At 41.1% G+C, this 11,356-nt stretch overlaps 1 protein-coding gene across 7 annotated transcripts in view; it reads left to right on the top strand.

Moving 5' to 3' along the window:
- Positions 1-8,471: 8,471 nt before the first annotated feature.
- kif21b (kinesin family member 21B) overlaps positions 8,472-11,356 on the top strand; it is a 65,883-nt gene continuing 62,998 nt past the window's right edge. For 6 of the 7 annotated variants that reach the window (XM_067587786.1, XM_067587789.1, XM_067587787.1 and 3 more), the window contains exon 1: positions 8,472-8,892. In XM_067587786.1, coding sequence (XP_067443887.1) covers positions 8,852-8,892 — 41 coding nt within the window. In that variant the 5' untranslated portion in view covers positions 8,472-8,851. The remainder of the gene's footprint in view (positions 8,893-11,356) is intronic. The other variant, XM_067587788.1, reaches the window with a different exon arrangement.

The following is an 11,356-nucleotide window of genomic DNA, read 5'->3' as shown; positions in this document are numbered from 1 at the left end:
AGAGCCTGGAGGTGTGTTTTAGGTCATTGTCCCCACGATGGTCCCACAAAGCACAAACCAGATTGGATGGCGTGTTTCTGCAGAATATTGTGGCAGCCATGCTGGTTAAGTGTACCTTGAATTCTGAATAAGTTGCCCACAGAGTCACTAGCAAAACCCCCCCACACCATCACACCTCCTCCTCCATGCTTGATGGTGGGAAGCACACATGCAGATACCATCCATTCACCTTCTCTGCGTCTCACAAAGACACAATGGTTGGAAATCAAAAATCTAAAATCTGGACTCATCAGACCAAAGTACAGATTTTCACTGGTCTAATGTCCGTTTCCTTGTGTTTCTTGGTCCAAGCAATTCTCTTCTTCTTATTGGTCCCCCTCAGTAGTGGTTTCTTTCTTTGTAGCACTTCAACCATGAAGGCCTGATTTATGCAGTCTCCTCTGAACAGTTGATGTTGAGATGTGTCTGCTATTTGAACTCTGAGAAGCACCGACATGGGCTCTAATCTGAGGTGCCGTTAATTGGACATTTCTGAGGCTGGTAACTCTAACAAACTTATCCTCAGCAGCAGAGGTAACTCTTGGTCTTCCTTTCTCATGAGAGCCAGTGTTTGATGGTTTTTGCGACCACTCTTGAAGAAATTTACAAAATTCTTGAAATTTGACTGACCTTCATGTCTTAAAGTAATGATGGACTGTCGTTTCTCTTTACTTAGTTGATCAGTTCTTGCCATAATATGGATTACTCTAGTCGAATAGACCTATTTGCTGTATCCCAATAAATTAACAGGATTAACATCCTGTTAATTGAAAACCATTCCAGGTGATGACCTCATGAAACTGGTTCAGATATTGTCAATAGTGTGCAAAGCTGTCATCAAGGCAAACAGTGGCTACTTTGAGGAATCTAAAACATGAAAGATATTTTGGTTTAACACTTTTTTGTTTACTACATGACTCCATATGTGTTATTTCATAGTTTTGATGTCTTTAGTATTGTTCTACAATGTCCAAAATAGTAAAAATAAGAAAAAACCCCTGAATGGTTACATGTGTCCAAACTTTTGACTGGTACTATATATCTTTTGGTTTTTCTGGACGCCTTTACTTACATTTTCAGAGATAGCTGAGGAAAGTGAAAAAGTGGTGCAGGTATGGTTTTGTCCAAATACTGCACACCCACATTTTCTTTCTAATAGGCCATTACATTTAAAAAAAAAAAAAAAAAACAACAACAAAACAACAAAACCTTTAGATCATGTTTTTGCCAAAGCAGTGTCAAAAATGCTGTAACATAACACATGCCATCATCACATGTTTCTCCATGCCTGTTCTGTGCTTTGTTGGCCCACATACTGCTTAGCTGTGACAACACATGAATGTATTGACTTAAAGAAGCCCTGTTGCATGCCAAATACTGACATATTTGACCTTTAGGTAGCCTTCAGATCCTAATCAGCCAATACTTCAATGCAATAAGCATGTGGTTGATTGAATGATGGGTTATTTGAGCCTGATTTGTGACCAGAGAATTGTTTTATTGTATAAATATATTCTCTCTCAGCTTAGTTTTAGTTAATATTTTTTTTACAGTTAATTTTTCAATGAAACAGGTTCATGTAATAGGTTGATATATAGATCTGCTGTGGTGTATGTGCATGTGTCTTTGTGTGTATGAGTGTGTCAATGCACTTAGCTTTATTAAGTGATACCGCCCCAGTGTGAGAGGGAGGCTGTTCATAATCAAGTTATTCAGGAGCAGCAATCCAATTTTCCGATACAGAATGGAGTGAGATTTCATGTGTGTGTGTGTGTGTGTGAGAGAGAGAGAGAGAGAGAGAGTGTGAGTGAGAGAGAGTGGGATGTTTGCAGACGCAAGTGAGCTCGGGATTTCACACTTTTTTTGCATGTCTGTGTTTTTATATACTTTGAGTGTTTTTTATAAGAATGCAAACATGTTAGTCACAGCACTCATAAGTGGATACAACAGCTATAATTGTCCATAACAGCAAAATGACAGAAAATCACAATCCCAGTCTTTAAAGAAAAAAAAAAAAATATTAAAAACAAATCTTTGAACATAATACTAACAAAACTTTGTGTCCTAGTAAAAGTTTTCTATAGAGCTCTGGTGGTATGGCTCCAAGGGGATTTAGGGAGTCTGGTGATGCTCCTTATCTCCCATTTTGCCTAAGGTGGAAGCTGTGTGTGTGTGTGTGTGTGTGTGTGTGTGTGTGTGTGTGTGTGTGCCATTAACCCTTTATACCCTCTATAGGCGCTCTGTGCTCTGAGACCCTCTGTGAGCACAAAGAAGCTTTTCTGCCATTTCAGCATCTCTTCCTGTCCCTTTATGCCTGCCTTCTTCAGAGGCTGTTTCCATAGAAACAAGGTGCAGGATGCCCATAGAGAGACCAGAGGGTAGGTGATGGGGTAAGATAAGTTGAGCACACGAATAGATTAGGTAAATTTACTAATTCATTGACTACTATAGTTAGTTAAACTAGCTTGTAATATTTAATGGATTCTCACAAGCAGAGCTGAATTCAGTTAGAATCTTATTTCATTTGATCTCAGGAATTATATTTTCTCTTGAATTCAAAAATCTGTGATATTTTTACCTATGTGCATTATTATAAACATTAGCACACACAAGTGCTATGGGTAACATGTATTGATCATTGAGGATATACTTTGTATGTGAACAGATCTGATAGCAACATTTTTAGTATCATTTATTTAATTTTCTAATGTTTAATTTTAATTTTTCATATCTAGAAAAGTCAAGATAACACAGTCTTGTTCCTGGATCTGTAGGGGGTCTCTACCTCCTCTCTTGTCAGCTGACACAGATGGTCTCTATTAGTCTTTTGTGCGTGTGTGTGTGTGTGTGTGTGTGTGTGTGTGTGCAGCATGCAGTGAGATTTGGGGCAGAGGATCAGAGAAAAACCACTCCTTGTTGACCTTCTCCTATCATCACACACACACACACACACACACACACACACACACACACACACACACACACACACACACACACACACACCGGCCTCAAGTCCTGTGATGCAGCAGTAACTCAGTCAATGAGTGTCACTACCTCTCTGAAACACCCTTGGGCTACAGCAGCCACTATGAGCCACCCCCCAGCCTCCACCCAGTCACAGCCCGGCAGGAAGCATCAGAGCCTGGGCAGAGATGGAGCAAGTATGGGGTCAGCATGTAGCCTGAGGATAGAAGCTGAAATATAGGTCTTCTATACAGTGGATCATGGTCATGACTCATTGCTGATCGCTCACCACTGTTATATTCTTCGATGACTGGTGATCTGTGTGTGAATGCATATATGATCTACAACCAGGCTGTACAGGAGTGAAGTACATTCATCCTTGAAATACAGTATTGATAAGCACAAAAGTGACATGAAGTGGTGGAAAACCTGGAAGGTACATCAATATATTATCAATATCAGACTACATATTATCATATCAAGATACAGTTTAAATGTTGCTTGTTTTCTGTAAATTTTACAATTTTCTTAGCTGATTTGTTGTAACTGAATGAAAAGAGCAGTGAATTTTCACATAATGTTCTTAAAGATATACACAAATTGGCTTTCTTGCCAAGAGTTACATGAGAAAATTGTGTATAAAAACCTTAAGTGCAAAATTGACAATTTGCAGTTTTCCAGGGTTTACATGTGGAACTGTTCCTTCGCTGGGTGCAGCCAGTTTCTGGAGTCTCTGCTGGTTGCCTGGCAACCTCAGAGTGACGTCAAGACTCCAAGACTTAACGAATGAGATATCAAGAGTTAATTAGTGAATTTTGGAGGTGGACTGGATGGATTTTGTTATCTTTGGACTAGGGCTGGGTGATACGGACAAAATCAAATATCACAATATTTTTGACCAAATACCTCGATATCAATATTGCGACAATATTGTAGGGATGGCTATTGGTACTTTCACAAAATATTTACACAATGAGATTTTTGATAAATAATCAGAAAATTACATCACTTTACTGTAATGCAGCCAAAACCAGGAAAAGACAACACTTATGTCATATCATGATATTAAGATATCCAAAATCTAAGACGATATCTAGCCTCATATCACAATATCAATATAGTATTGATATATTGACCGGCCCTAAGTTGAACAGAGCCAGGTTAACTTTTCCCCCCTGCTTCCAGTCTTTATGCTAAACTAAGCTAACAGGCTGAATATTTACTGTGCAGACATGAGTGTCATTGTTCTCTAATCGAGAAAACCAGACGTCTAAGTGTTGTTCCCAAAATGTCAAATTATACTTTTAAATGTTACGTGCATGTAACAATACCCAAACTATCATCACACTGTCAATATCGAGATAGGGAAACAAACACATTATATTTGTGAATTGCAATATAATTCAGTAATTTCACTACTTCCTCTATAAGCAGTGAAAGCTGAGCTCTATGGGGTGATGGGACAAGGCACTACAGGGGGTCCAGCACTGCCAAGAACTGGCAAGGACCTGCTCTGCTGTGCTGCTGCAGCTGACACACATAAATCTACAACACATAAGCAGCTCCTCTGTAACACACCATCAAACATCCCCGCACACTTCTTAAACTCAGCCACATATCCCCACTGTGAAGGAAATGGAGAGAGGCACAAAAATAAACGTGAAACAACTGCGTATAATTCAACTGACTGACTCGCCAGTCAGTGAGTAGTCAAAATGTGTGTTTTTTGCACAATCCTGGCCAATTCAAGCGGTTTTGTTACGGTAGAGAATGGGGGATTAGTTTATGGAGCTTCAAAGTCAAATATAGAAAACGCATGTGAGGGATTATAGACACATCAAAGAATAAGGATGGAGAATACATTAGGGTGCAGTTTCATCTTCCATCTCGCTCTCTCCGTCTCGCTTTCACTGAAAAAAGCAACATGATGCTTTGGTTGGAGCAGTGAAAGAGAACATTGGACTTCTCTGGCATTGAATGCATCTTAGCTTTTGCTTTATTCAATACACAAGGCTGATATATGAGGTTTATACAACATACTGAGTATATGGTAGCATGACGTATTGGGAATTGGGAGTGAATGATTTTAGTTATTAGATCTTATTTTAAAATGATGTATTCAACATTTGAAAACTAGAAAGCGATTGTGGCACGTTAAAGTTGTGAGTCATCTTCATGTTTTTAGGTCAGGATATAATCACACGCTGCAGAAATGAGAAAAGGAACCATCAAATAAGATCCATGAAGTGGATTTACGTGTATATGTGTGTATATTTGTCGCTGGAGGAGGCAAAGAGTCAAATCCAAGCTGGAGAATGAATTGCTGACTTCATTGTGACTGACAGAACCTGAAGGCATCTGGAGTGATTGCATTTGAATGCCTCTTATGTAATTAGGGTGCTGTTATTTTGACGATGTGTAGCCCTAAATATAGGGATTATGCTGCAGTTTGGCAATTACAATATTAAAATATCTTCAGGGTTTTAAAACCCACACAGTACGGTTACGAAACGTGCTTTTCACATTGTAAAGTGCTGAGGAGGTGGCTGGTGGCCGGCTCCCAGCAGATCTAGGAGGATTGTAGCTTTATCCACATAACTGGATGTTAATCTTGTGTGGAATCCAGCACTGCTTCCGATGGGGAACGTAGCCCGTGCAGCACTAACATCGCCACCTGGTCCTTGGGACGCCAACACACGCACACACACAGTCATAAGCTTCTCAGTGCATGGAGCTTATAGTTCCTGCAACCATTCATGGAGTGTGTTTCATAACATAAAAGTGATTGTTGTTTGTGACTGTGCAGGGACTTTTTTTTGCATGCAGATAGAGAACTGATTGTCATTCACCAGTATGATAGAGCTGGGTTATCTATTATATAAATAAACAGGAAAGCCATTTCCAGTAGATAAAGATGTACGTTGCTGCAGTTGTGAAAGAGTTAAGTGAATTGCGTATGTGTATTGGGAAATGAGTTGCTGCAGTTCAGACACGACATGTCATTGGTAAACTGGATCTGATCTGTTCACTTCGGAGGTTGAGTCACTGATGATGAAGTTGAAGTTTCCTCCAATACTTCAAGTGTAGATCTGAATCCTGTCAGCACAAAAAACACTGCCAATGTCAGTGGACAGCTGTAGTGTCACTGGCCATGTGGTTAAGTCACTTTGCACCGATCATATAAAGTACAGTAACCTTATTGTATTACCATGTTAGAGGAAATTTAATTGAGAAGAGAAACAGATAAAATTTTGTGGCATAAGCCCACAACAAATTGAAAAGACCAAAGTATGGATGGAAAAATTGAGAAGACATTGTAAAACAACACTTTGACCCTACTCAAGAGAAAGGACTTTAATTTCCCCTTTTAAAGAATTGTGACTCAGCAGGAGAGGGAAGTGAGCAGAGTGTAACTTCCCATCCAGACCAGAACAAATTAACACCATCTTCAGCTTGAACATAATGACCCTCGCATGAGTGCAAACCTTTGACCTCAAGGTGTTTAAAGTGGTGGCCCCTCCTTTCCGTCATGGGAACAGTCCCTCTCTCTGTTTATAGCAGTTTAACGGACCTCAGATGTCGCCGCCGGCAGTCAGCGTGTTGCAGGTTTGTGGTCTCGACTGTCGGTGGTGGGTGTGCGGCTGGGCGGGGCCACACAGGCCTGTTGAGCCCTCTGATTGGTCCATAAAGCTCAATGAGGGCGGGCTTAATTCAACGGTTGGCCATAGTGCCTGTCAATCGAATGTTATGGTGCTTTCAGGGACTCCTCGTATTATTGTACTATCACAGAACGTGCAGGGAAGTTAAAAAAAACAGCACTTTACTCCATAGTATATTTGATCTTTGTGCATAGGTGGAATGTAATTAAGTACCTTTACTCAATTACTGTGCTCAAGTACAGTTTCAGTACTTAAGTATTTCAGTTTTATGATGCTACTTCTACTCCACTACATTTCAGAGGCAAATATTATGTTATTTTTTAACTCCACTACATTCATTTGTCAGATGTAGTTACTTGTTTCCTCACAGATTGAAGGATGGGTTCACATTTTTTTTAAAATTCCCCCCCCACCCCCCCACCCCCAAATGCACATACAATGTAAGTGATGATGGACAGCTGACCAGCTGCAACATTAAAATGTTGTTAATATACTACACCAGCTAAGATGGGAACTTCTGCTGCATAATGAGTACTTTTACTATTGATACTTTGGGTACATTTTGTTGATAATACTTAAGTACTTTCACTTAACTCGAACACAGGAATTTTAGGAGTTTGTCATAGTGTAAGTATTGCTACTTTTACAATACATTTACTTAATTAAATTACTTAATAAATAAACTTAGTAAAGGATAGGGATGTGCAGAGAGCCCAGTATTTGTATTTGTATCTGTATTTGTTGAGGCAGCAAAATTATTTGTATTTGTATTCGAATAAAAGTCGAAAGAGGCTTAAAAATCCTATTTTTGTTTTTATTATGCTTTTAAGTTTAGAAAACTAAAGTGTCAACAATAAGTGTTCATGAATAAACAACCTAGCAGGTGGATGTGTCTCCCCTCGTTGATAGATGTAACAACAGAGCAGAGGAGAAAGACTGAGATAGCGATGTAACCAACCTACGCACTGGTATTTGACATGGGGTTTTTTTTCTTCCCGAAAACAAATAATTTTTAAAATATTTGTATGAAACAAATATTCGTAAAAAACCCATTATTTGTGCTTTGCCGAATAACATATTTGTATTTGGGCACACCCCTAGTAAAGGATCTGATTACTTTCCCCCCACTGCCTTTATTTGCCCATATGCGCACATCATTTAATTTATATTTGCACAATATAACTCAGCATTTGAGCGAGCATTGCCTCTAGGGCTGCAACTAATGATTATTTTCATTATCGATTAAACTATTATTTTCTCGATTAATCGATTAGTTGTTTGATCAGAAAATGTCAGAAACTGGTGAAAAATGTTGATCAATCTTTTCCCAAAGCTCAACATGCAACCTCAAATGTCTGGTTTTGTCTCAATCAATAGTCCATAACCCAAATATATTTAGTTTAAAATCACAGAAGACTAAAGAAAATAGGAAATATACATATTTAAGAAACTGGAACAGGAGAATTTTTGTATTTTCTTAAAAAATGACTCGAAACGACTAATTTTCTGTCGATTGACTAATCGATTCATCAACTTATGGTTGTAGCTGTAATTGCATCCAGTGGGCTATATGTATCCATGGTGATGGGTTTATGGTTTAGTTGAGGAGTAATAAATAATTATTTGTTCACATTTTTCCCTTTTAATATCTTTTTTCTGATGGAAATTATCCTCTATAACGCCTCGTGACGAGGTGATAGCTGCTGGGAGGTATTTCGTAGAGGGCCATAGCCTACTACACGAGCGCTCCAACGGTGAATTTAATATTTCCGACAGTCCCTGAAGTCTGCATTTACCCCCTCCAGTTCACTGTCTCAGCGCGCTTTCAGCTTGATCGCGTCTCTCTCAGAGAAGCGGTGTGTCTGCTGAGGAGCGCTCATACGCTTCGCTCATACGCACTTTAAACAGGATGTAGCGACTGAGACAGACCACAGAAAGAAAAAAAAGAAGCGGGTTAAACTCTGCGATATGACAAACACCAGTGAGCCAGAAATGATCGCCACAACGGAGGAGAAGAAGACAGGAGGAGTCCCGATGAGGCAGCTCACCGCCGGCAGGTCTTGACGGCTGCTCCCGCTGACCTGAGACACTAGCACCGCCGCGCTGCTCCTTCATGCCGCAGCAGCGCTCGGTTTACACACACTGAGAACCAGACATAGCCCAAATACTGGTGAAGCTTGAAAGCGATAATGGCGAGCCAGGGTGACTGCTGTGTGAAGGTTGCGTTAAGGTAAGCCTCCGACGTCTGTCTTCTGGAAATGTGCCGACCTTAGCAGACAACATTGTGTCTGTGCCTCCAGTTAAAAGCATCCTACACACCTATAGCCTTATTTTACTATTAACACTCCTCAGCATCTCTCCTTGTTTAAGGATAAAGCTGGTGATAGAGCTACTGTACAGTACAAGAGTATTACACCTTGTTTTGTAATACATGGGTGGTGCTCTGCACAGTATTGATAAGGCAAAACATGTATGAGTGCTACACTATATCCATATGACTGTTTTCATGTTGGGAGGCACAAGCTCTCCACAGCATTAAGCCCTTTTTTTGTGTGAAGCAGCGGTTTTGCATTCAGGGTTTAACATTGGGTGAAGTGACAAGGACAGCTGCAGCCAGGTGCAGGGAGGAGAATGGGCGTTCCTCTCCAAGCCAATTTCTGTATTATTATTCTCACAGGCAAGCACCTGCAGTCTCACTCTATCCTTATACTGTCTATAGTGAACACCTTATATGTGTGCGTCTGAGTTAGCTCCATCACCATGTTTTAAAAGCAGAAAATTGTGGTGTGTGTGTGTTTTTTCTCCCCCCCCCCCCTCTTGCCTCTGCAAATGAGCACAAAGAGATGCTCTCCTTCAGAGCTGTGTCATTCACTGCCTTTGTTGGAGGTCCACCCAAAAGCTCGGGCAGCACATTGGCTTTTGAATTCATATCAGGAGATACTGTCGTTTGTGTGTGTGTGTGTATGTGTGTGTATGCATGTGCAAAGGTTAAATGCAGATGCAGAGGGATCATATAAATGTGCGGGCACGTGCTGGGTGGCAGCCTCCGAAATTGACTGGAGTGTGGTTGGGGCTGCTTCATGCTCATTTGACAGTGTGTGAGGCTGAGTCGGTGGTCTGACTGGCCCACTTTCTGTCCTTCTCACGGCCTTTGTACATCAGCTATTGAATCCTGGTTGCTCTACATGATCCAGCTGTTGTCCTTGAGTATTGCAGGAAAGAATAAAACTTGGTACATATCCCATTCCTAATGTATAGGGACCAGAGTAACAGTGATATCTAACTATTCTTCATCCTGATGGGGCCTTGATTGAATTCTTTGGAGGACCCCTGTTTGGGATCCATTGATTGAAGTTAGTGGGGGTTTAGGATGGGGGGTGGGCACAGTAGAGCAAGCCTTTTAAGATGGCCCCATTTCCCTCAGGGGAGGTTTCAGAGTCACTTGTCAATCAGCCGCTGAGTGAATCTTTTTTGTGCTTGCTCACAGCGACAGTAACAGGAAGTAGGGTAGGTGGTGTTGACAAAAAAGCAAAAAAAAAAAAAAAAAAAAAGAAAGGTGAAGAGAGAAGCCGCAGAGACAGCTGGTGGCTGCTGCTCAACTGATGTTATTGATTAAAGTCTGGAGAGCAAATCAGAGCCTTGTTGTCAGAGTGTGAGCGAATGAGAGAAGGTGACAGACAACACTACAGGGTGTGTTTAGTTGTCTGCATCTTTTTTTTTGTGATGCAGCACTGACAGAATCATCAGTGTGTATTTTCGTTGCTATAATCCACCGAACTCGCAGTTCACGCCTGGCAAAGGACGAACAAATCAACACGTGTCACACAAGTCAGCAGTAACCTACAGTATTAGTACGAATTACACATTGTAATTAAACGTCTGCGTCTGTGTAATTAGACCACTACACTGGTGGGCGAGCTGGCGCTGCTCCTTTTCATCATGTGTGATCGGCGTGTGTATTTACATACCCTGTAAGTGGCGGCAAAGAAGTGTCTGTGCGTTTGACAGGAAATGGGGAGCACGCAAATAAACATGTGGAGAAGGATAACTTCCTGCCGTGCAGCGACAGTTTTCTCAATGACCGCCGAGCGTCCTTTTCTTTTTCCCTGAAAGTCAGCCACTGATAAGAGAGGACAGTGTTTAATTGCTCCCATGTTGTGCTGCCCTGGGGCAGGCTCCGTAAAGCTTACATTTCTGTGTTTGTGTGTGTATGTGGAGGGCAATGAGGTTGTAGAGAGGGCCAACCACACACACACACACACACACACACACACACACACACACACACACAGTCTGAGTCGCCAGCATCCATTTCCTGAATGTCTGCACTGCCTCCCCTAAACAATGTCCATCTAACCAGTGACATGACCTACAATCCTGCATTCAGACCTGACCGCCTGAAGAATGGATGTGAATACACACACACACACACACACACACACACACACTAAAGTCAATGGTTCTGCATTGCAGTCAAGTCAAACATGACGAGATGCATGTAATGTAACTCCCTACTAAGTGGCCCGTCGTTACATCGCTCCCGGCTCGGCTGCTGCATCTTTATACAGCTGCCTTCACTTACGGGATAAGCTTAGTCTGATGCAAACGAGCCAATAAGAACGAGAAAACTCCTTCAGTCACACCCACACTCACACACACAGATATGAGTGCAGTTTCACTTCACTTGTGCCTCC

The sequence above is a fragment of the Thunnus thynnus genome, chromosome 4 (genome assembly GCF_963924715.1).
Source record: "Thunnus thynnus chromosome 4, fThuThy2.1, whole genome shotgun sequence".
NCBI lineage: Eukaryota > Metazoa > Chordata > Actinopteri > Scombriformes > Scombridae > Thunnus > Thunnus thynnus.
Note: the sequence above shows the minus strand (reverse complement) of the source record. Positions and strands in the feature narration are given on the sequence as shown.